Source organism: Vidua chalybeata, chromosome 8, assembly GCF_026979565.1.
Source record: "Vidua chalybeata isolate OUT-0048 chromosome 8, bVidCha1 merged haplotype, whole genome shotgun sequence".
In the NCBI taxonomy this organism is placed as follows: domain Eukaryota; kingdom Metazoa; phylum Chordata; class Aves; order Passeriformes; family Viduidae; genus Vidua; species Vidua chalybeata.
The window spans coordinates 3,952,476-3,979,242 of record NC_071537.1 but is presented as its reverse complement, the minus strand read 5'-3'; the positions used below and the strand labels follow the sequence as shown (position 1 = coordinate 3,979,242).

At 42.1% G+C, this 26,767-nt stretch overlaps 1 protein-coding gene across 1 annotated transcript in view; it reads right to left on the bottom strand.

The window, feature by feature from the left end:
- Positions 1-22,832, bottom strand: part of CPXM2 (carboxypeptidase X, M14 family member 2) — a 68,919-nt gene extending 46,087 nt beyond the window's left edge. The window contains exons 1-2 of the mRNA XM_053949630.1: positions 21,991-22,832; positions 1,821-1,930 (exon numbers count right to left, since the gene is read on the bottom strand). Of these exons, the coding sequence (XP_053805605.1) occupies positions 1,821-1,930; positions 21,991-22,303 (423 nt within the window). The 5' untranslated portion in view covers positions 22,304-22,832. The remainder of the gene's footprint in view (positions 1-1,820; positions 1,931-21,990) is intronic.
- Between the last annotated feature and the right edge of the window lie 3,935 nt (positions 22,833-26,767).

The window sequence follows — 26,767 nt, the reverse complement described above, 5'->3', positions numbered from 1 at the left end:
CCTGGTTAAAGCAAATTCCCTCTAAATATGACTGAAATTCACAAATCTTCATGCACTGAAACCCCAGTGACAGGGACCTGCAGATCCCAGGTTTAGAAAAGTTTTAGTGCTATTAATTTTTAACTAAGTCCAGAGAAAACTGTTTTTAAAGAAAAATAAAGGCAAGCCCATTTTTTTTTAAACAGTAGCAGTAACCCTGTGTGGTGAGGGGGTTTAGGGAATTATTGTATCTATAGTTTCAGTAGGGGTAAAAAAATTGGTCTAATCCAAGCTTTGGGAAATTTCAGGAAGAGCTGAGTGGCATTTTTCTTCTGCTTTGCTTCCCAGTAAAAGACTGTGCCCTTGGCTTCTCTGGAGATTATATTTAGAGGAAACAGCAGCCATTGGTAACACTCTAGTTATTATATATATATATTATATATTTATTTATCACCTCTCTATTTATTTTAACACGCTACTGGTGATGACAGGAGTGGATGGACACACCAGTGTGGTCTTGTGTTTAAATAAATTGAACTTCAACAGCAGCATGAAAAATAAGTAGCCAGAACCAACAGAGAACTCAGAGGTTTGCATCACAGTCCTTGGTTTTATGCCATTATATAAACAAGACTGTAATAAAATAACTGAGCATTCCTCTAGAACCCCCCTGAATATCATCTGCATTCCATTTTTGTGATCATGAGGGTTTTTTTCCTAGCAGAAATACCAAATAAAGAAGCAAACTTTGTCTCTCCAAAGACAATGAATACGAAGGCTGCAGGTGAGAGCTCACCTTGCCCACAACCCCATGGACCTGGATTGGAAAGGAAGGGCCCATTCCCACTCTGTGCTGGCTGCCTCCACTCCCCCCAGCTGCCTTTTCCAAAGTGGCTTCCTGAGCTTTCTGACCAGCTTTAATACATTAAAACAAACACTGAAAAAAAAATTAAGAGGTCAATGCAGGCATTTTCCTGCAGAGAGGCACAGTGGGATTTTAACCAAGGGTGATCCCTCTTCCAGAGGGAGCCATGTGGAATGGAACTGCTGATTAGAGCTCATCCCTCCTACTCCCAGCCTTAGCCCCCTAAGCATCAAACCCCTTCAGCTGGGGAGAAACACAAAGGGAAGGGTCTAAAATGAAAGATAAATTAAATAAACTTCAGAGATCTTTCACTGTTGGCTCGGTGCTGATATCCTGTGTATGACTCTAAGTGTTGTGCTTTATCATGCAAAGTAACATTTTTAGTCTGGGCAGACTGTAATTCAGAGAACAGCCCTAATAATAAAGTGGGAAACAGAAACACGAGAAATGGGACAATGGCATTTGGTCCTGCAAAGCACCCAAACACATTTTTAATCTGAAACAAAAGAAGCTAAACAGGATTGTATGTTAGAGAGTTCTGAATAGAAGCATGTTTTTGGATGGTATAATCACTGCTTCTGAAAAAAAAAAAAACTGCCTTAGGGAAAGGGTTTCACTTGAAACCACACTTTCAATTAAGCATTGTCATTAACTACAGGCAAAAGAAAAAAGCGACTTGCTGTGAGAGCTTCCTTGCAGGATGGTTGTGAAGAGAGCAGGGAAGGGAGCTGCCTCCACCTTTGCTTCCTCACAGAGTGCGGATTTGCACACCAAGTCTGGAGATTTTCCTGACTAGCCCACGAACCCCAAGGTTATCCATCAAACTTGGTCCCTTCTGCAACCCCACCGTTTCCCCTTCATTTGAATTCCATGAGCTGACGAAGCAGTCAGAACCAATAACTATCCACTGGTTCTCTTTATTCAGCAGCACAACCTGGAGCCATTCTCCCACTTAGGAGAAAAAAATTGATGTTACCTGAATATTGAGCCTTCCTCGGTGGGCCCCGAGGCCGTAGCGCTTTGCTGTGGAGGCATGGAGCTGGAAGTCAGTAATTTTTAATGTCTCCAGACCAAGTGGAGGGCAATCTACAAAACAAAAGGTTGATTAAATTTTAATTAAACAGGAAAAAAAAAAACCACCCAACAAAACAACACAAAACAAATAAGTATTCAAAGTTTCTGGATTTCGGCAGTGCCAAGCTGGCTGGGTCCTCCCTGGGATAAACGAGCAGAGCAGTGCTGAGGGCAATGAGGAATGGCAGTTCTCAGAAAATCAATGAGGCAATGCAGATTTACATCATTTGCAGGGGCTCAGATACTTATTACTGCTTGCTCTGTGCTTCAGTTTTTCACAGATATGCACAGTATTTCCTGTCAAGTGCTTTTCATGACTAAAATGCCCCTTTTATTTTTCATTTTGGTGTTTTCTTTTTCATCTCTTGCTTGGATTTTTTTCCCCCTCCCTGTACTCATTCCAAGCTACTGTATGAAATTATGTTTCTAATTAAAATCTCTTCTGGAAATTTCACTCAGAGTTCCTCCCATTGCACAACAGCATCTGTTCCAGAGGTCTGGGAGCCCTGACAGAGCTGAGCTCTGCAGAGGTGGTGATTAAACACAAACAGAGCAATTTTGAACCAAGGACCATCTCTCTAAGCCCCAAATTCTGCACATCCTTGAGGACAGAAAAGCAAATGTCATTACTTCAGCAAAGCAGTGCTTGGAGCTCTGGCTTTGGAAGATAAGAGGTTGGGAAAAATCTGTTTCATGATTATCAGACAAACATTTGGCTTTCTAATCACCCACCAAAATGTCATGAGGTTATCAAAGTATGAGGGAATCGTTTATGTTGGGAAATCCCTCAAAAACCACCAAGTCCAACCGTTCCCTCAGCACGGCCGTGTTCACCACTATTGTCCCCAAGTGCCGCATGCACACCTCTGTTAAATCCCTCCAGGGATGGGGACTCTGCCCTGGACAGTGGGAATGGACCTGATTGCATTTAACTTTCAGGTGGTATTTAATCTTCAGGTGCAGTTTTTTGCATTATTAGGCACAAACTGGCAATGTTTGAGATGTCCCAGACTCCTCCTGAGTGCACAACAAACTAAAATCCCACAGGAAAAATGTTACAGGCTGTCAATTCACGCTGCTGTTTCTCTGGTCATCCTTAGGAAGTTCTCACACAAATCCAGGGCCAAATGTCTCCTTCAGAAGTAGTAAAGATAAAATGCAAAAATTAATATATTTTCTAAAGTACCAACAGTGATCTTAGTGTTACATAAGAGCTGAAATGTAGACAGCTCCTCATTTCAAAGAGCTTTCAATTCAATTACCCAAAACAGAGAAGAAACAGGATGTGTAATGAAAGCCAGAGGAAGGAATAGCTGGGAGGATTTTGGTTTGATTGTCTGATTGTTTTAATTTCATTTCCTTATAGAGTGTTGCATCTTTCATCATACTCCAAGTGGAAGAAGTCTGAGGCTCTGACAGATCTCTACTGGGAGTAAATTACATTGTTGGGAACTGCCTGCTTTTTTTAACAAGTTTTGTCCTCAAGATAGGCTTGGAAATCAATCTCATGGTGCAATTTGCCACTTTGGTGTATATTCCTCTGTGAACAATCTCAAATTCCCCTGAAGTTACCCAGAACTACCTGTACCAGGTCTGAGCTGAAAATAGAGGTGAGCTGCAGAATAAAAACAATCTGGTTTTGCATGCTCAGTTCATAAAATATCATTTAATTCAGCATTTATGCTGCTCCTACCAAAGCCGAGGGGAGATCTACAGGTGCTGCTGGGAGTTACAAAATAGAAGTTGAAAAGTCTCTGTGTTTCACATCCTGTTCTCTGCTGCCAAACTGCAGCAAAGGCTCACGGAGCTACCCCAGGTGTCACATCCCTGCTCCATGGGATGCACAGGCACAGTCCCAATCTGTTGGAGCCCTGGATGCTGAGAATTCCAGATTTTCTGTGCTGACAGGCACTGACCCCCAAGAGAGCACTGCATTGACCTGGAGCCGTGGAGAAGCTTCCAAAATGGAATGGTAGCACTGGGATTGTGGGTGTGGAGTTTGGATAGAAGTGTGTAATGTCACAGGGTGGAAAACTCAGAGTTTAAGGGTTTAGAATATACTAACAGATATAAAGCAAGATGGAGGTTTCAGGGCAAAGGCTGCTTCTTCTTCTTCACCTTCTTCTCCATGGGTTTGGATGGTTTTGTGTAATTGGATAAAAAGTCCACATTGCAGGCATGGGTGGTTGGTTATTGGGTTAAAAGTAAAAATAATTTAGGTGCCATTTCTTAATTGGACAGTTTATCCTTAAAGGCCTTGCAGAGAGAGAGATGGGGCTCCATTTTTAGTTTGTTGGAGTGAAGTGCTGTAGAACTCAGGGTTTGTGAGACTGTGGCATAAACAAGAACTAATAAACATCTGAGTCCCAACAAGAAATACCCTCTTACACATTTAATCCCAACCTTAGCAGAAAAAAAGAAGCAAAGAATCTGCACCTACCCACCACTGCTCTCAGCTCTGCAAAACCCCATTTTGATGAAACCTAGGAAATGCACTATTTTTGAGCCTGGCAGCTGCCTGTCAGAGCAGTTCAGTGACATTCACCAGCCCATGCAGGTATGAGAAGCAGGTTTAGCTTTATTCAGAGTGAAATGTTATTAATTCACTATAAAGCTGCAGAATTCCTGGGTTGCCTGTGGATTTAGGCTGCAAGATGGGTATTTCCAGGCTGAAAAAAAAAAATCCCAGAGTTTTTGGTGTTTATCTCTGTTTCTAGAGAAATTGAAGCTTGCTAATAAATGTTCATACGGATCTCAGAGAAAGGTGCTTGACTGCTCTTTATTTTTCTAGGATGAATTACTTGTGTTGTCTGTGGATGCATCAGATTATTGGGCTGATATTAGGAAATGCTCAATTTAGCAGGAGCTGTCAGTGAAACCAAGACTGGGCTGTGTGAGCAGGCAGGGACTACAAGAGGCAGAGCAGGTAACTCTGATGAAAACCCTGCAATGTTCACAACACTCTCCTTTCCCAAGCTGCTCAAGCCTTACCATATTCCAAGTGAAATCATGAAAATCTTTACCATCAATTCAGTAGTATCCTGGAATTTATTTTTATAGTTATTCATATAAATTACTATGAGAACACCTGCTTTCTCTAGACTTTAAGCTGTGACTTCACTAAGTAATCAAATAATTTCTTTTTTTAATCTCGGTAAGAAAAAAAAATATTTTGCTTCAATACTTGACTGAAAATTAATGAAAATATTTTCTTCCACTGTTGGCTCCTCTTTCTCCAATGGACATCCCAAACTGGGAGCAGGGCAGGAGGATTTGCATTTGAAGACCTTTAGATATTTCCACCTGTGTAACCCTGCATGGGGATGATATTCTTGGAGTCATCAAGACTGTTTTTTGCAGCAGCTTGGATGTATGGGATTCATGCAGTTTTCCACAAGAGAAGACTTCTGATTTCTCTTTAAAATAAAATTATGTTTTCTATTTTTTATTCTATATTTCTATTTTTAATAAATAGAAATATAGAATAAAAATAGAAAATATTTCTACTTTTATTTCTATATTTTATTCTATTTTTTAATTTTCTATTTCATGCAGTTTTCCACAAGAGAAGACTTCTGATTTTTCTTTAAAATAAAATTATGTTTGCTATTTATAGCCATAATATTTGAATAGTAACACTTTAGGAATATAAATGTTTTCCACATGCATAGAATTCCAACATCAATAAAGGGATGAAAAGAGGAGCATGTAGACCAAAACAACAATTTGTAATGTACAGAGATGGTGGGGACAAGTTTTTCAATACAGCCTCTTCTGAGTACCTCAAATTTACTCATTATAACACAACAAAATCCACCTGAAGTTGCCATATCACTACTGAAAAAAAAATTCTGAGTCTACTGAGAATTTAATTTTGGATAAATTATTTTGTTGGGGTGTGTGTCCCCTGTTTCTTACAGCTCCTGGAGATAACCAGGACAGCCTAGTTTTGAAAAACATACGGGAAAAGAAACTGATTCATGGCATTCATAAAAACTTTGTAAAGTATCGCTTTAATACATTTTATTTAACTTGAAGAAATATTTCATGAAACAATGAAAATTTCCACCCAATCAGTGGGGCTGTCTTAATGATTTTGTACTCCATGCCAGTTTGAAAAAACCTTGGGGAAGCCACAGGAATTGGACAGCAGGAATGACCAGAGATTGTGTGAATCCATTGCATAATGGATTCAGCTGGAAATGACCCGGTTATTTGATTTTTTCTTTAACCAGCTGAAAATTTAATCATTCAACTGTGGCTTTGAGACATTGAAATACACGTCCTGTGTACATAAGAACTTAATAAATAAATGCACCTACAGAATTCCTGGTTTAGAGGGATAAAAAGCAAACATTAAGCTTGAAGGTGCAGGAAAGGGGCTGTTGTGGACATTTCTTCCCTCCTGGCCTATATTCAAGCATGATTTTGTGTGTGATTTGCAGCCATGGATAGGTATTCACTTTAGAAATGAGCATTAATAAGATGTCTGGATCAAATGAATTAATTCCAGTAAAATAAAATAACATTTGTCTGTGGAAGTGTGTTCCTGTGAGGCTTTCAGCCCAGAACAGCTTCCCTGCAGCAATGCTAAATGGCCGCATCTCAGCGTCCAGACTGTTTTTTTGTTGTCAATTCTTCTTCTCCCAGGAGTCCCAGCAGGGCACCAAGGCAGCTCTGGTACCTGGGCACTGGGGGAAATCCCCCAGCCCTAAAAATCAGCAGGAGAAACACTCAGGAATCAGCTCAGGCTCCACCTCATCTCTTGAAATCTGAATTTACCTCTTATTCTAGGTTTGCCTACAGCAAGAACAACACCTGGATGTGCAGCTGAGCTCCCTCCTCAAGCCAGCAGGGGCTCACTTTGCAATCTCAGTGTCTGGGGATATTTGAAAGCACATTTCATCCTCGTGATGGCTTTGTCCTATTGCTGCAGCACCTTCAATTGAAGCTCTGGTCAAGACCCCACCTTTTGCAGAGCCAGCGTGGTTTCCTTCACTCCTGCAGGACAATTGCAGCTGCTGTGCTGCAGTTTCAGATGTTCTGTATCACACAGCTGTATGAGCAGGCAAGGAAAACACTTGTGCTCGTCTCTGTTGCCTAAATTGCTAATTTATTTAATTTTATTTCTTTCTGGTCTAACTAAAGAATGGCATGTAAGTCCAGACTGCCTTTGTGGCTCTTGTATCTAATAAAGATGCATTTAGGAAATCATTCTGTCCTCCTCTTTCTGAGGCAAAGCAGACAAGCAATTATTTTACTTAAAGAGAATTTTCCATCAATTTTGGAATATTTCAAATGGAAGGGCAGAGAGAAGCATCATGTTTCCTCTTCAGCCCATATCACAAGACTGTAACCCTGTAACCCTCTTCAATTCCTGCAAGTCTGTGCTGGTCTAACTCCTCATGAGCAGAGGTACCAGGATCTGGAAAAGGAGAAATATCAGCTTTGTGCTCCTGACAATCTCCTATCCCAGGGGAGATATGGGATGTAAGTCTTGTTTAAACAAAACACTTCAACACGCAGTTAGCAGGCAAAACTGTGACTTTACCTAAATATACAGGTAAATTAAGCACAAAAACAAGTGTATATTTTGTGGGAATTAAGACTAATGCTCATTATAAATGCATACTGTTCTTAGGTCTTGATGGTCTTGCACAAAAATTTCTTAATGAGGCCAATATCATAAATTTTGCCCTAGCAGCTAAATTTAGAGGTTTTCCCATGAAAAGTGTGGTTGATTATTCATCTTCCAACAGCAGAAACTTTTAATGGGAACTCTGGCAGTCTAATTTCTGTGGCTAAACTTATGCTTAGGACACAGGTATGCAAAGTACTTTAATACTGCAATGCACCTGAAGGTGAAATAACAGTAAAAGCACATTTCTAACAACCTTCACCTTGCTGAAAATATCTTTTGATTATGTTTCTGTGATGGACAACTTTGTAGGGGCTGAGTTCAACAGAATAAAGTTTTCCATTTTCTAAATAATTTCTTATGTATATATTATTTAAATAATTTATATTTATTTATGAGGGCATGGGGGGGTGGAAATTCGGTCTCTAAATGTTGCTGCTTTTGATGATGTGATCATGGAAGTGTGAAATTCCCACAGATGTTCATGACTCACACTCCACAGTTGCTGTGGCCCAGCTCTTCCCTGGAAAAATGTCCATGGATTTCAGTCTGAGTGGTTTTCTGACTCTGCTCATATCTGAAGTGTTGCTAAGAACAATAACAAGTTTCTTTTCTGGCCTGAATTCAGGCCACCAGCCACCCTAGACACCAAATCATTTGAAGCAGCATCTTGGGACAGCTTAAAGTTCCCTAAACACCCTTTGCTTTTATTCACTTTTTCTGAAAAACTCATTCCCAGAGCGCTGTGAGAGCAAAGCAAGAAAAGTGCACTTACAACAAATCCCCTGCACAGAAGCTGAAATACTGAATTACAGTCCCAGGCCAAAGATCAAAAGAATTAAGGAGATGCCAACATTTCCTATCCTAAGACCACATTAATTATTGGCTAATGTTGCACTGAAGCTGTATATTTTTCCAGGACAGGCACCAAATGCTGCATTGAGGTCTACAACGTCAGAGGCTTCTCTCAGGAGGAAATATTTATCACAGCACTGCAACCTACCCTTGTGATTGCTCCTGAAGATTTAAAAAGAAATGAAGAATAAATGAAGAATTCTCTGGGTTCTTTAGGTCAGGTCTGACATGAAACCAAATGAGATTCCGAAAATACACTTTTTCATTTTCTCTCATTAACTTTTCACATTTTTGCTCTCTTACAAGCCCAGGTTGTGGCTGGCTCGAGATGCAATGAAACATTTAGCAGGAAGAGCTTCTATTATTGCTGGCACAGCTGGAGGCAGCAGTTTCCAGAGTGCCTGGGAGTTTTGTGGCCAAGCCTTCAGACTCAAGAGGTTCATCTAAACTCCAGACATCACACTCACTCCCTGAGCTGCCTTCTGCTGCCACCAGCCTGGCACAGGATGGGATTTGTGATGTGGCACAAGGTACCCTCCAATTTGTACCTGCATCTGCAAAGATCTCCCCTCTCTCTACAGAGAAAGTATTTAATTTAATCACTCTGAAGAAAACATATTTTCTTTAGTGGCCAAAAGAGCCCAGCCTGAAAAATATCATATCAGCTCTTAACTTTTTATTATGAGCTTTGACAAAGGCTGAATTCTGTGCTATTAATTTTAAAATGTCTCTTCTGGTGGTTTTTTGTTTTTTTTTTTTTTTTTTTTTAAGCACAGGATGAAGAGTTTCTGTAATTCCAGCTAAAGCCACAAAACTGAGTACAGCCATCAAAAATGAGAACCATTCTTTTTTTTTCCAGAGCCAAACAAACAGACTTAGCCAAAAAAATGAAGAACAAAACTGAGACAGACCACTTGCACAATGGCTGGGTATGGGACAAAAATTACCATTCAAAACAGATCTTCATGCCAGAAATAGCTAAAAATACCAGGTCACTGAGGTATACTGCAAGAGCAGAGATTCTACACTCAGAGCATTAATTGTAGCCATCAAAAATAAACATTAAAACTTGGAATGCTATTAACAAGTATAAAACCAAGACAGAAATAACTCTGATCTTAAGATACAACCCTGGCTCAATAAATGAGATATCTTAAAAGTGCTCGAGTTTAACCATATTAGCAATCCAATTTGAGTGCATTTTACCAAAAATAGGATAAATCTATAAGAAGTTGTATGAGTACAAAACTGGCTTGAGGTGCAGTTATTCCCCTCTCCCTCCATGAGAGATGTAGTAGGAATTTTATACAGCAGTAAATATATCCAATATAGCCATAGTTGGTATAGAACATTCACTGGGCACAGTCATGAAATTCCTTAAACATAAATAAACTGGAAAATATCCATAACTCCTGGTCCTAGAAATACACATTTACTGAGCATCCTGGCTGGTTTTTGAGGATTTTGCAACACAGCCATGCTTTTGGGGGGAAAAAACCCCATGGATTTGAGGTGGCCCAAAGGAATTATACAAGTGGGAGGACACAGGAAAGGGGCTGTAAATGCTCCACTCTGGGAATCAGAACTCCTCACCTGGGGCTGACACACACAAGAACAGCTTCAGAAATCCTCTGGAAGCACCTAACTCCACTGGAATAAATGGCACTACTCTGATATCACCCAGCTTTCACCTTCCCACCCTCCCCACACACACGGAGCAGGAAAAACCTGAGAAACTGTAAAGTTCTCATTAGTAGTGACAAGCCATTAAATTTCATCCCCACTTGCTACAGTCACCTCCACTCCCAAGTGCGAAATTTACACTTGAGAAGGACTGAAATCAGCAGCTTCCCAGTCAGTTCCACTTAATGTTATTCCAATTTTAATCCAGTTAAACTCCAGCACAGACAAAACTATATTTTTTTTACTTCTCAACAAGGCAGAAAATGAGCTGAAAATGACACTGAAACAGACGCGTGAACTTCCTTCGGTGATGTAGCTCAAAGCCTAGCAGGAGTAAATCGTGGATGTGGATAGAATCACTTGGCTCTTCAGTTTTGGGTTTCCTAGGCTGTTTTCTCCCCCTGTAGCTGTCTGACTTAGCTCCTAATGCAGGGCAGGAAGCTCCAGAGCTGATGAAGTAGCACGAGCTGTGCCTTTAGGCAGCCGAGAGCCATTAGTCATCTTAGCTGAGATGTCATCTTTCATATTTTTATTATTAAAGTTATAAATACTCCAATTGCCAACAGAGTGCAGACTAGCAGCAGTCCATATCTGCAGTGAGACCTGGGTGAGGATCATCCTTCTGACCTGATCACCAGTCCTCCTCTGCTGCCCTGGGGAAAACTCATCCTTTGGAGGGATGAAATCCTTCCAGGCTTTGGATTTGAAATCTTCCCAACAACGTGCTGCTCCTCAGTGCTGACATGAAAGTTTGAACACACGGCTGCAAACGCAGCTCCGTGCACAAGCAACACCCTCAAAGATGGGCTGGGATTGCCAAGCCAAGCCTCACCCCTCAGAATTGCCACCCCTTCTCCTCCAGCAGCACTGGGAGCATCGCAGGGAGGCTCTGCCCCAGCCCCAGCATCCCTCAGAGCTGTCACCCTGCTCTCCCTCCCTGCCCAGCCCGCTGCCAGCCTGCACATCTGGGAAAAATACTCGACCTACATAAGGAGCCTGTGACAGGAAATACCTCAAACCAATCCAGCTTGCTTTTAAAACCTTTTATAAAGTGTAAGGTCTGAGTTTTATGAAGACCTGGTGTGTCTGCTCTAGCAAGTTTAGACATTTATACACTTTTTTTTTTTCTTCTAGCATCACATCTGTTGTTATGATTTCACAGGATATAATAAGAGAGGTTAATAAACCCAAACATTTCTCATAAGGCAGAGAAGTTCTCATAGTGCCTGGAGCTGTTGCTCAGGCAGTGATTCCAGAGGAAAGTTGTGTGGTTACAATAAACCTGAACTCAAGCTTTGTACTCCTTCCCAAACCTTAAAAAGGAATCAGTTTGTAAGTTCTAGAGCAGAGTAAAAGAAAAAATAAGTTTGGTTGGGTTGTCTGCTTCTCACTTAATCACTCTTTTTTATTTAACTGGTTATTCATTTGATAGACTGTGTATTCTTTGAATACACGTAATTCTTTGAATTCTTGGGTGTTCTTTGATATGCAGCTCTAAGACAGCACTAAAATGTCAGAAGTAACTTATACTTTAGATTTAGATTAGTAACTTATACTTTAGATTTAAATTCCCAAAGTGGAATACTACTTCAATGGAGGGATAAAAAATTGGCCAGGTGCACATAGAAAATAACCAGAGGTTCTTTGGATAAATCCAGAAGTGCAGAAAAGCAAAAGATTTAGGAACTCATATAACAGAGTTTTCTTGTTTTCTTTAAAGCCCACTATGTCCAAGCTGTTGCACCCTGAGAGCAGAGGATCTAAGAGTTCAAAGCATCAAGAAGCAACGTTTCAAAAAAATATCTAAATCTCTGAGATCTGAGAAAATCAGATCCAGGCCTGGATTGAAGTGTGAGTACCCTCTTTTATTAAAAGAACCAAAAAAAACCCAAACCAACAACCAAAAACACCACAGCCCATACCAAACCCCAGAAATAAATAAAAAAGAAAAGAGGAGTGGAATTGTAGGGGTGCATGAGAGAGGCTTCCCTTGGGAAGAGGTCTCTAATTGGCATTTGGGCTCACTCAGGGGACACAAACCCCACACCAGCACAGGAATCCCACTGGAGAACATGGAAAATCTAAGGACAGAGCCCAGCCAGGGGAATCAGCTCCTCCCCAAAGTAATTTTAGAGGAAGGCATGATTCTTAAGGAGCTCAGAAAGCCCCCTGTGCAGCCAGGCTCTCCCTTTCCCACACTTCTGCAGGTGTGATTCCCCGAGTCTTTGCTCATCTTCCCAAGGATTTCAGCTCTCAGGTGACTTTTTAGCTTTCATGATTTCAAATTCCATTGTGAAGATGACATTTGGACACACCAGAGTCTCTCTGTTCAACTTCCCCCTCCCTACCTGCCTTCAAACCAATCATGGAAAAGTCAGCTTATGGAAATAAAGAAATAAGTTTTAAAATGCCTCAAGCCCAAGCAAGCACCAGGAATCTGTGGATTTAAAAGCTTGGTTATTACTTTTTAAATTCTGAACACTCAGCAGTTTCTTGAGGCTCTGAGTTTCCTGTCTGCAGGAAGAGAAGTACTAAAATTGAGCAAGACATTGCTTGTGGGTATCTCTGGGAGGATTGTAGGGAAGGTTTGGAGCTTCTGCTGGGAAGTTGGTGTGAAGCTCCAGCTCCAAGCTATGGAGCAAAGGAGATAAAGCAGTTCAAGCAAGGTTCAGACAAATATCTCCAAGGGTGGGCACCTCTCCAGCCCAAATGTTCAGAGCTCCCTTCTCCCTATTCCAGCTTCCTACGGTCACGCAGCAGCCTGTGAAAGATTCCCAAAATTCATTCTGTCCAAACATCTTTTCTGCTTTGTTTAACAATTCAGCTGAGGTCCAGCAAAGGCTCATAATCACAGGCTCCACATTTAGCACATTGGAGGCCTCACTGGTTCAAAGCAAAGTGTGTCAGGAGCTCCAAATGAATTGGAATATGAGTTATCAGTGAGTATAAAACTGACTGCATTCCCCTCTGCCTGCTCCAGGCTGAAAGCCCAAAAATCAAAAAAAGAAAAGCCCAAAAATCCAAGCTGAAGGCAATGCATTTCCCAGCCTGTGGAAGCAAGGAGGAGTGCTCAGGAGTGCATTCAGATAAAATCTAATTTTTAGCAGTTGCCCAGTGAGGTTTGACATCCTTTTCCTGGAGAAAAGTGCCCACATTGTCACCAAGAGATTCATCTGCACTGCAAAACATCAATGTGTTAATGTGAAAAGTTCAGGTTATGATTTGGGATTTATTAACTCCAGTGCTGCCTTGCAGAGTCCAGCCTCCTCCCCATCCACAGGAGCCAAAAGTATTTGCTAAGTACAGGTATTCTGCACTTGAAAAGCCATGGAATAGGGAAAGCTTCAATGCAAGCTTCCCTGAGCATAAAACTCCTCATTTTCCCCCTTCCTAATTGGAAAGGAAAAAATCTAGTTCAGGATTAATGAGCAGAAATATGGAAAGACTAACAGAGGAAAAGTTCTGTGCTATTTTCTGTCCACTTTTTCAAAGAGTTCTGTGGCATTTTATCTGCACTAACTCCATACTAGCACTTTTTTACCATATTTTTTAAAGTTTCCCGTTTTACTCCTCTTGCAAGATGGCAAGGGGTCTACATGTCTGATTGCCAATTGACTTGCATCCGAGCACCAAAAAAGCCAAGTACATATTTGGAGTATGGAACAAATCAGATGTGTCTGGAGGATTTTGGATACCACATGCTACCAGCCTCAGACCCCCCAGCCCTCATTGCTGCAAGCTTGGAATTTAGCATTTTCCTTGGGCCTTTCATCCATCTCTTGGCTTCTGCAGTCCCTGGACTCATTTTGTGAGCATTCTCAAAGGTCTTTGGAGGAAGACTCAGAGATCACTCACATTTCTGGTTCTGTGTGTGATTCCCCAATCCTTTGTTTCACTACCAGATGGAATCAAAGTTTTTGGGGTCCCTTTTTGTCACTTCCATGTATCTCATGAAAGGCAAAGGAACTGGTCTAGATCTGAGCCGAGTTCTGGACTGCAGTTTCTGCTGGGATCTAAAATTATCCAGAGGAGCTGAGGAACAAAATATCCCCCAGGAGATCTGCCAGACACTTTTTTCTTTGTTTTAGCTCGGGTGTGTGCTGGGCCTGGCTACTCTTCTCCTCATCCTCTATTCCCCAGCAGCACAAGAGCTCTGGCCTCACCTGGGGGAAGCTCCTGCTCCAGGGACACGCACTGAAGGCTGGGACACATCCCCATGTTCTTGAGTCAGCCCCATCCTGCAACAAATCCAAATCCACTCCAGAGTTACCATGGGAAAAAAGAAAACCACTAAATTTGTGATACATGAGAGAGTAAGGAAAAAATCATCTTCAGGAAGCACTCAAGCCCCATAACCTAAGGAAGAAAATCAGATTTAGGAAGGGCTATCAGCCACTGTCTGGATGAGCTGCTGAAGTCCAAAAGAAAGAATCGACATGAACAGAGGGCTCTGGTGCTTTATCCAGCTGAGTCCCACTGTACAACTTTCAAAATTCCCATATTTTTAAGTTTATAACTATAGATATACACATAATTCTTTACTATCAACTTCATGGAAGATCTCAGTTGGACTTGGTCTTTGGGAATCACATTGATTGTAGGAGAACAGTTTTGCCAGGTACATACCTTAAATAATTCACCAGCAGCCCCAGGCTGATGTACAGTCACAAAAGTCTGTCTGGCAATTCATTAAAAAAAAAGTAAACCACAAAACAAATCTGTAAATAATTAACCCCCCCATAAAATAAAGCTCAATTAATCACTTCCACTACCCACTTTGAAAGCAATATTTTCTATGTCAGTAGCTAGAAGCTACAGAGCAGATACACTCTGTAGCAGAAAGTAAAGACATGCAACTATGATCTATGTTTAACTTATGTACACAACTTTTACTGTGCTCCTTGCTTGGCATGTTGGATGCAGCAGCACTTTTGCAATTACAGCATCCTGCTAATGCTTGTGTGAAAGCAGGAGCAAAAATCTGTTACTTACTCTTATTTACAGACCTGTACATGTAAATAACCACAAAGAAACAGAAGATTAATCCCATATCTGGGTATTTTCACCCCTAAATCAACTCAGCTCCAGCCATGAGTCACAGCCACTGGAAGTCACTGTGGCCCTCTGAAGCTTCCCAGCTTTTTTTCACTTTTCATGTCAAATCCCAGCAAGGCAGCCCCACAGAGCCCAGGCAGGGCAAGTTTGGGGGGCATTCACGTGTCAGAACAGGAAAAGATTCACTTTTCCTAAACCAAGGTAAAATGAGTTTCTCCACTTCTGACAAAGTAGTATTATCTCATGTAATTCTTTGAAATGTATTGTTATAAAATATGCTTCACAGTGCATTGGGGCTGAGTCCCACTTATAAGACAGCTCCTTTAAACACCCCTCTAGAATCAGGAAGTCACTTTAAAGCCTTTTTTTTTTTTTTGGTAAAAATGATGTAAATCACTGAACAAACAAGGAATGAAGCCCTTGTCTTTCCTTGTCTCCATTTAACCCTTCATAAGATGGATGTTCCAAAACACTGGGATGTTCCCCACCAGGAGGGAAGCATTTTATGTCCAGAAGGGGACTTTAGATATCTATCAGCAGACTCACCAGAACATCCTTTGTAATTCAATTTGAGCAGGGCTGGAGGGATTTACAGCTAAACCCAAGTGCTCTGAAGATGCCTTAAGTGACCCACACACACTCCCTCTCACAGGCACTCTGACTCCCTGAGTCACCATCTGGCATCTCTTCATTATCCTTGTTTTTCTCACCTTTTTTTCGTTGCCATTTTTAGCTATGGGTAGAAAAGACAAACAGTTTTCCCTTTAGACATGTCAAGTTGATTTAGCACTGCCTGGCACGTGCATGAGGAATAAAAAGCCTTGCTCCTCTCTGATAGTGCTCCATCCCTTCCAGCACACAGCAGACATCCAGAATACCCTGTTCTTGCTCACACCAGTTTGTTAAAACCACAGGGGAATGGAATCATAAATGTTCCTTTTGCTGTGCCACAAGGAAATTATAAATGTGGTTGCACCAGAAGTAATGAATTAGCATTGCAGTGTGTTTTACTAATGGTTTGATGTAGGTGTTTCTCATTGCTAGATTAGATATGCAAACACCCCACCAAACACCTTTTGGAGCTGAAATAGCCAGAAAAAGGCTCCAGAGGAGCAAGGATTGACCCTGAAAGATGCAGGAATTTGTGGCTCAGGAACCTTCGTCAGGAAAATAATCAGCAGCAGTGGTGGAGTCCTGTCTTTGGGCTGACCAGTTTCCTCTGAACATCCTCATTTCATTTCCCAGGCACTGAATTTAAAAGTGCATTTTAAAAGGCAAGTAATTTTGACTATATCAGAGCTTTACTTGTTCCTGTTTTCCTGGAGCACCCAGTCTTAAAGGCACAGATTTATGTTTCCATAGACCAAATAATACCACAAGACATCACCTCACTAGAGGCCTGACAAGAAGACCAAACCTAGAGCATCCTTTGCAAAATAACAATAAAATCACAAGCAACCACTGTGTGAATATGACACTTAAATCCCAACTCCGTACTCAGACCACCAGTCTTTTTGGTAGTTTGCTTTTTGCACAGTGAATTGGGCAAGACTTAAAAATCCCAGCTCAGACATTGAAAATTCAGGAAATTACTTCTTCTGCACCACAGCTTCTACTTCCACCACTTCATCCTTCTGACAGATTTGAAGTTCACGTAGATGACAGAAACTTCATTCCAAACCCAAAAGAAATAAGTGAAATTTGGTTGTGAGCCATGGGATTGACCTGTCTAGCCAGCTCACTGAACAGATAACAACATTAAGCCCCAAGACTGAATTCAGCTAATGAGTGTCTCATAATATGCTGGCATTTCAGGAGCAGCTCTAGGCTCAGGTTGAGACTATGAAAATCTATTCAGTGAAATCATCCCCTTTTTAAAGACGTGTTTTTAAAGAGACATTTTTCTCACCTTAAACATGGGGTTGAATTCCAAGAAGGCTGCTGGAAGAATTATCTTTGAAAGTGGTTTTCTCTGGCATAATCAAACGTGTTTATTCCCATTTTTTTCTTTCTCGTGTTACATTATTCATTGAAGCCATGGGTAAGGAAAGATGCTAATCAAAAAGATTTGTCCAATTTTGAGGGTATTGCTCATTATTCATTCTTAGTCATCCCTTGTCCTCTTTTGTTGTGACATTCTTTAAAGGACGGGCTCTTAAATGGAATAGTGAACATTACATTATTCTGCATATTTTAGAAGTGTTGAGGAGAAAATAGAGGCTGGTAGATGAAAGAAAGCTCATTAAAAGCCACATTGCTTGTCACATATGGCAATTAGGATGCAATACAGGTCATATTAACATTCATGGGATACCCACCTCGGGCCAGGAAGTCCATTCTTAGAAGTCCCTATTATGAGAAGTTTAAGCAAAAGCTTTAAAATTAAAATCTGTGTTCTAGGTCACAGGAGAGCTCCACTTTGGGCTGCTCAGAGAAGGAAGGTTTAAGAGAGGGGACACCAAAGGACTGGAGAAGAGCAGCACTGGTGGCTTCCCAGCACAGGAGAAATTCTGTGCTGCTGTATCTTGGTGACCAGGTCTCAAGTGCTTTCAGCTGTCAGCTCAATGCCTTATGTGTCACTCTGTCATCTCTTCTTTCTAGTGAACAAAATCAGCACCCAAATGCCAGTAACACTCCAAACCTGTCATGTTTTTAACTTCACACGCTCCCCAGATCTTCGCCCCCATTTCACACCAAAATATCTCCAGCATTTCCTGAGTAACATCCCTGTGATTCAGCTTTCCCTCCTCATTCACTCACTGATCTCTCTCCAAGCTTTCATTATCTTGATAAACATCTCAATTAAAGTACTATTGGTCTATTTTTATAAATTCAGATTCTCTCTGCTGGATTATTTCCATGTTTGACTTCGCTGTCCATTTTATCCTCTCCTTGCCTTCCCTTTACTGACTCCTCCTCACACACGTGTCCCAGGAAAGACCTGGCCCATCCTATGCACTACAGGAATTAAAAAGAAATAACAAACCAAACCCCTTAAGAATTGCATTACTGAACAGGTGGCAAGAAAAATAAACAAATACGGGGCAAGTAAACACTGATGCATCTGAGGAGTTTCATCAAGCCTGGGGAGAGCACCAAAGGAGATGAGCCAAAGGAAATCCTGATTTCAGCTAAACACAGACAAATGTTGGGCTGTGCAGAGATTAAACACTGAGAGATTTGTGAAATACAGAAAAATGTGCTCTAAGCCCCACTCTGAGCACTGCCATACAAATAAACATCACTCCTTTATTTTCTAAATACATTCAGAATTGAGGTATGGCTCTACAAGGACTACAAGTTTAAGTTTTGTAGATCGAATCAAAATAATTACAAACTTGACTGTGGCAGATTTGGGCTACACTGAGGAGGTTATTGGGCACCTCAGCCCTATAAATCTTTTGATGATGAATTTTTGCCTGTAGTCAGACCCCAGACTCTGAAGGGATCTGCCCCACAGATGGTAGCTGAGGTACCATATATCAAACTATTAAAAGCCTCATAAAAGAAAAACATTGATGTTAACAAGACTCTTTCCACTGATTTGAATGGGCTTTGGACAGAGGCCTATACAAACAAGGACAGAATTAGAAAATGGAAATCTGTTTATACACACAAAACCTGTCAATCCAACTGTTTGCCTTCCAAGGATGGCCTGGTACTACTTAATTTATGGGGAATTTAAAGGGCAAAGAGGCAGATGGATACTTTCAACTTTGACATGAATTGACTATTTGCAAATATTAATTCTTATATTTAAGCAAAAAATTGCAAACCCACTGCCATCAGCTGGGTTTCTTTCTGCATTAATATTTCACAGACTGCAAATATCCATATTCTGGCCACCTTCAGTAATTAGCTGAAATAAATGGAGTGTGTGTCATCTGTTTAGTGCCATGTCCTTGAGACTGCTCTGTTTGATTTTCACTTTGATTCAAAGCTGGGGTTGATCAGGACCAGCTGCTCAGCCAAAGGGCACATCACACATTCCCATTCCTCCTCCTTCCCCATCCCAGCTCCCAGCCAGGCTATTGTTTGTTACAACTAATTAATCCCACATGTCCTGGCTGCCAGAGAGCCTCACAAACCCCAAATTTCGGTATTTACTGCGTGTCCAATAAATTAATTCCACCTCTGGAGAGATGCATAAACACAGTTGTGTACACATAAGCACAAGACACACTCTTACCCAGCCAGATTTATGGTTATTATTATTATTGATATCTGTTTGACAGCTGCTATTATTATTTCTAGCTGGCCTCCTAACATCCAGATGTGAGTAAATACAGGTATGTGTTAGTATTTCTACATCTCTGTGAGGGCCAGATTGTCAGATCTTCATTCCAAGCTGATCCCTGGTGACATGGGGACATGGCACTAAGCATCAGAGTTACTGCCCCGGCAGGACCTTGCCCTTGCCTGCCTCTGGGTGAGGAGAAAATAGAAATTTTAAATATTATAGCCAGGACTTTTAACACTGCAGCTCAAACTGCCTGACACTTCCTGCTGGCACCCTCCTGTTTTCACTCCCATCTGTAACAAGTGGTGCCCGTTCTCCTCACTGGGTATTCACCTCAGGGTTTATGATGCCTCTTGCAGTTAAAATTGTTCAGCTGCTCCCAGGGAAATCCACTGAATTTTCCCAGATAAACAAGTCCAGTTTGCTGAGTTGATGTCCATCACCCATGTCCTGGCTCAAGGAGGAGTTTGGTGGAGATCAGTTGCTTTTTGTACCTCTGGCTGCTTTTTTAAAAGCTCACAGGCTTTGAAACCTCTTATTGCACATGGCTGGTGAAAGCTTGGAAGCTCAGCTGTGTCCAAAGAGCCCAAAAGTGCTGTGGAAGGAGGGATTGAGCCATTTCCAGCTGATTTTGGTGGTGCCACACGAGCCTCTCCCCCTGTGCTCAGTGCAGCAGGTGGGGAACAAGGACAATGCCAGTCTGTAAAGATAAATAAACTTTGCCCTCATGGATTGGATTGTCTTCTCATCACTGTCATGTTTGGAGCAAGTGTGAATCCCCAAGTGCTGGGAAAATTGGGAAAAAGCCAATGGGAAAGGTGAAAGAAGAGATGAACCACAGAACATCCCACCAAAGGATGGACATCTCGATTGTCTCCACCACAATGAGGAATCAAAATCCTAATTACAGAGCTTTAATATCCAAGTGTTCCCCATGGTCATGAATTTATGGAATGGTTTGGGTTGGAAAGGATCTTAAAACATCATCCAGTCCATTCCACTATCCCAGGGTGCTCCAAGCCCCATCCAACATCCTTTGGGCACTGCCAGGGATGCAGGGGCAGCCACAGCTGCTCTGGGCACCTGTGCCAGGGCCTGCCCACCCTCCCAGGGAACAATTCCTTCCCAAAATCCCATCCAACCCTGCCCTCTGGCAGTGGGAAGTGGTTCCCCCTTGTCCTGTCATAATCCACCTGATTCAGTCTGTGGAGGTGGAAAGCAGAGCCTTTTTCCTTAATTTAAAAAGCCAAACCAACGACACATCGGAACAAGAACATTCTCAGAAGATCTCCTGCAGACTGCAGGGGCCATACTGAGATAATGAACCTTGAGATGGTCCAGGCAGTGTCATCCCCTTGGGAAGCTGCTGGACCCCGAGGGGACATGGATGTTTTGTGTCTCTGCTCCCCAGACAAGGTGCATCTGCCGCCACCCTTGACTTCTGCCTGGAGTTACCCTGACAAGCCACTCTGCCTGCCCCACAAGTGGTTTTAGAAATGTTAGGTGTTAGAAATGACATTTTCTTATCACTATTTATTAATATAAAGGCCCATGTTTTTGCTGCACAAATGCTAATTAATTTCTATTAGTGTTAACATGAAATTTCAAATATTTTGTTTGCTATCTGCTGGATGTCACTGGACAAAGTTAAAGCCACTCTACAGCCCCTGATCCCCTGTTTTACTGCACTGATGGTTCTAAATCACAGATTTTGTGCCGTATGCCCCAGTCATTAACCTGAAGTTTCCTTGGGAAGTAAAGGGAAGTTCAGCTGTAGGGGAGTGAGATTCGGCCCCAAATTTTACAACTCTAAACTTCATGGACCAAACTCACTCCTGAGTATCCCAAACCAGTAAAGTACCTACCAGACAGTCAGGGAACACAGAAAGGGATTACTCTTTTGGGGTGGTGCAATTAGGTGTTAATGGGAACACGTGGGTGGTAAAAGCTGATCAAGTTTCTGCAAACTTTAGAAAATGGAATTAAGGGTGGCTGTTTTATTATAAGGCCGTTTTGTTGCTGTTTAATTTCTTTGCTTAACTGGTGGATAACTAAATTGAGCTTGATAGGGCTTAGTCTTCTCCAGGAAGATCTCTGTTTACATATCTTCCTCTGGAGGGCTTAAAAGTGAAATCTCAGAGAAATTCACAGGTTTAGAAGTGAAATTAAGTCAGAAGCCTCTCAGATTAAAGTGACAAGGGATAAGGTGAGATGTCACTATCTATAATCACCTTTTACTATGAAATCTGTCTCTGTTCTTTTGCTTATGGAACAGCAGCTTTCACAGCAAGCCAGTTGCCAAGTGTAATTAAGAATAATTAAGAAGGAAAAGTCCACAGACTAGCCAAGTACATCAGAATTACTACATTCCGACTCTTTAACTCCTTCCCTTTCAAGTAAAGAGACTGTTTCAAAGTATGTAAAAGTTCTGCAGGTCTGTTCTGTGCGATATTAAAATTGAATGTGTTGTCATCATCATCACCACAACCACATTTATTGTTATTATTACCAAGACTGCCATTAACTGGATATTCATTAATGCTAAAAGTCAGCGTGAGATTCAGCAGGCTTCAAACTCTGGAGGAGAAGGTGGAAAGTTACCTGGTGGCGTTTCAAGAATGGATTTTCCTTTTTTGTTGTTTTTCTTCTGTTTTAACTCCTTCCTGCTCGGTTTGAACCCTGGGTGCTCCTCTGTCTCAGCAGCACGGATAGGTCCTTCCTCTCCGGGTTGCTCCGTGAAAGGAAAGAACTCTTCCCCAGGATACGGAAAGGAGTAATAATGATCCCTGTTGGTAATTTCCTGCAGGTAATAATCCTGATCGTCCACGAGCACAGCCCGGGACACATCCCCCAGCAGCGCCAGCCCAAAGGTGCAGAGAGCGAGGCAGAGCCCAGAACGGCCACGGGCGATCATCGCTGGCTTTCGCAGGACTCTTGGAACTTTGTTTGGAGAGAGGGCAAAGAGAGTTTGGGCAGCCGGAGCAGCGCTCCGGGAGCGGCGGGGGATGGAGCCCGAGCGGGACGGGGCTGCGGGGAGGGGGCAGAGCGGCACCGCCGGACACACGGACACACAGACACACGGACACTCGGACACTCGGACACACGGACACACAGGCACTCGGACAGTCGGACACACGGGCACAAGGACACTCGGACACACGGACACTCGCACACACAGACACACAGACACACGGACACACGGACACACGGACACACAGACACACAGACACACGGACACACGGACACACGGACACTCGCACACACAGACACACAGACACACGGACACACGGACACTCGGACACACGGACACTCGCACACACAGACACACAGACACACGGACACACGGACACACGGACACACGGACAGTCGGACACACGGACACACGGACAGTCGGACACACGGACACACGGACACTCGCACACACAGACACACAGACACACAGACACACGGACACACGGACACACGACACACAGACACACGGACACACGGACACACGGACACTCGCACACACAGACACACGGACACTCGCACACACAGACACACAGACACACGGACACTCGGACACACGGACACTCGCACACACGGACACTCGCACACACGGATACACGGACACACGGACACTCGGACACACGGACACTCGCCCCGCAGGTGGGATGCCCCCTGGCCGCTCTCCTGCCCTGCCCCGCCGCTCTCGGTGCCGCTCTCTCCCGAGTTCCCCGAGTTCCGCGGCAGTTCCCGCTCCGTGCCCGGACTCCTCACTCCTCCTGCGCGCAGCTCATCCAAGAGAGCGCTTATTCCAAGGAAAGGCAACTTGGCAGGCAGCCTTCTCCTCCCAGCCCGTGGCCAAAGTGTTTCCCTCCCCCGGGAGAAGAGGGTGGGCGCGCAGAGCCCGTGCCTGGCAGGGGTCATCTGCTGGCACTGCCACCCTGGGCACGCAGGGGGATACGCGGGATGCGGGACCGTGCCAAACAGTCCTCGTTCCACAGAAGTTATTCCCTTTTTTCCCCCTCTTTTGACTTTTACAAAGTAGGATCCATCTCCAGCAAGCGTCGATCTCAGCCTCCCTTCTTCACATTAGTTTACATCCACATGACAACAAAATTTCGATAAAACTTAATTTATAGGTCTAAAACTCTATTTTACTTTGTAGATATAAAACGATATTTTAGTTTATAGATCTAAAACTATATTTCATATATATATATGGTTATATTTGTTTATAGTAACTTAAAGTAACTTTATAGTAACTTATAGTTTATTATTCAAACAATATACTTTAAATCATATAGCTTTAGGTAAATTTATACATTGCAGTTGCTTATTATTGTATAGCAACTTATAGCAGGTTATCCATAACTAATACAACTCAACACATATCACATGCCAAGTCATAAGAGGCTTCTCCTGGGGTACTTGGCAGCTCCCTGGATTCAGCCCAGCTGAAAACCAGGAAGAGCATGGCTCATCTGTGACCCTTTTTCTCACTCTTTTTTGGGATAATCCTGACATTTGTTCCCCCTGAAACATCTTCCCAGCAGACCAGGATATTTTGTGCTACACACACGCAAGCCAGTGTCGTTAATGAAATCAATTTGTCTGAGAGCAAAATCTTATCTTTCATCTTTTTCATACCTCTAAAATAACCTTCAGCGCTGAAGGAAATGTGCAACAGTTGGCTCCCATGAAATATGAATTCTTACTCCTGTGCTGAAAACACCAGCTTATATTTTCATCATGAATATTGTATTTCTTGCCATGGTCCAGTCAGCTGGGAGAAAGCACCACATCTGTTACCCCAGTCTTTATTCTGGCTTTGTGCTTGCATTTTTTGTGTGTTTCTCATAATTTTAATACCATAATAAGCATCATTTCATGTCTTGGTACCTGTATCTTTTGATATATTTGGTTTCCAGGCTGTGGGTGATCCTGTCCCATATATGCAATGATCATCCTTGCTTTCTTAGTTGCTATCCCAAAAGGAATGTAGTGATTATGTTGTGTCTGTTGTCCTGCCTTTTATAAAAATGCAGCTGTAATTTTATCCTTAACTTTTACTTTTTTTTTTCATTTAAATCTGAAAACTATGCAACTTTCTATTTTCAATATAGGAATTTTTGCTTTTTAAAACTAGAAGAAAGTGTACTTTTATTTTTCACTGCTTTGCTGAATTTTATATATATACATAAATAAACTTTGTTTGTTGAAAAGCTGCTTCCCATCAAACTTTCAGGCCCTTTTATCTGTAATAGATGGCTTTGTCACCTCTGCCTCTGGGGCAGTGTGGGAGCAGGCTGAATATCCTGGAAATCCCCTCTTAGTGATTTCACAAATATTCTGACTTCATTTTCCCTTTCCAAAGTCCTCTCCCTCCTTGGCCCTAATTTCTGAGGGCAGAGCACAAGCTACAGAAAATGTGTTTAATTTTGCTGCCATTTGCAGCCCAGCCACTCTTCTGAAAGCATGATGAATATTCACACACCTAGAGAAGTAGTAGAAAAATAAACTATTCCATGATGTCAATGAGGACTTGGCTGTTTGGTAACTAAAGGAGCTTTAGCTGCAGATCATTATTTAACTTGCTGTAGTGTTTAAAGATGGACAGAGTGGTGAGTATTAACATTCTCAAGCATAACAAGAAGCATTTTCACAAAATACAAAGTTGAGTGTATTTAATTAAAGACCTGAGGAATGTGATATGGGGAAATTTTGCCTTCCACTGGGAAGAACTTTGCAGGACATGAGGCAGCACTAAACCCATTGCTGCTCGTCCTGCAGTCACCACAAACAGTCCCTCTTTTCTCTCTGTCTGCAACTACCCTTCAGAAAGATTAATTCAACAAAGCCTATTCCAGGGTATCAACCTGTGCAAATAAGCAGCTCCCCTGTATTTCTCTTTTGGGGTTTTAATACTTACTGTGGGTGTGGGTATGGATTCACTGCTTCCCCTTCCACACCCACCTCCCTTTTTGGGATGTGCATGAATTCAGCCAGCTGAGACTACACAAAATCTGTCCCTAGGCACAATTTTGATCTACTTCACCATAAAATGTTTTTACTACTTTTTTATCTGTCAGCACCCTAGAAACAACTTACAGGAAAGGAGGTTTTTCTTCTAAGAGTGGCACAGAAGTATTAAGATCAGTGAGGGCTCAGATGTTTTGGGCCTAAGGGCTGTTTGTTTTCTTTTGCCTGGGAGATATCAAAATAGCTTATAAAAACCTGCTCTTGATGTGGAAGAAGATAAAGCAAACTGAGATTTTTGTAGAAAACAACTGTAACTAGCATCACCCTCCCTCCCTGAAATGATGCCAGTGAGAGTGTAGAAGTCATTCCACACTTTGCTTTAAATCTTTGTCCTGCTGCAGTGAGACACAACATGCTGGGGTCTGCAAATAAGTGGGGTTTCCCTCTCTGTTCCCAAGAAGGATTTATTTGGAAGATGATGGTTTGCTCTCTAAGCTGGGCTAATTTCAACAGCACTTCTGGAAAAAGAGGCACTCCCAGCTCTTCCTTGTTCCTGCCACTCTCCCTGCCAGGTTTAGGGTGGATATTAGGGGAGGTTTCATCATGGAAAAGGTGATCAAGCATTGGAGCTGCCCAGAGCAGTGGTGGAGTCCCCATCCCTGGAATGACTTAAAAGCTTTGTGGATGTGGCACTGGGGGACATGTGTGGGATTAGCAGGTTAATGGATAGACTTAATGATCTTAGAGATCTTTTCCAACCTCAATGACTCTGGAAAATGCAGATTCAGAAATGCTTTTCACTGAGGAGAAAGTAAAGTTGTACCTGTAAGCACGGTCCTTGCTGAGGATCTTAATTTGTATTTATACCCCACAATCAGTGACCACACATTTAGGTTTAACTCAAACAGCTCAGTGACTCCTGCAACTTCTCATTTGGAAAACCATTTTTTAGTTGCAGCAAAGCTTCATTGTTGGGAAGAAAAAAAAAAAGACAAAAAACCAGGCATCTCTGTTTTCCTTGCCATTCCAGGATAACTTTCTGAGGTAGCACATAAGGTTTCTATATGCTTTGGCAATAAAATGAGTCTAAAAATAACTTTCCTCCTGAACACCAGTGAAGTTTCTGTTCCTTTGTACTTCAGCTCTGTAGTAAATCATGAAGCACAGAATGGAACAAGAAAAGAGAATTACAATTTCCAAAGTCATTTTCTTTGCTGCATAAAGCATTTACCCCTCCTGTCAACAAGGTCAAACCATCTCAGAGGAAATGGAAACCTAAAAATGACACTGGGAAATACAAAGGAAACTGCATTGAACATTTATGTGGCTCTTTGATGCCTGTTTCTTACACGTGTAACAGAGACAGTAACTAAGGTTCTGCTCACCTGCACACCCTGAGTATCATGGCATTTAA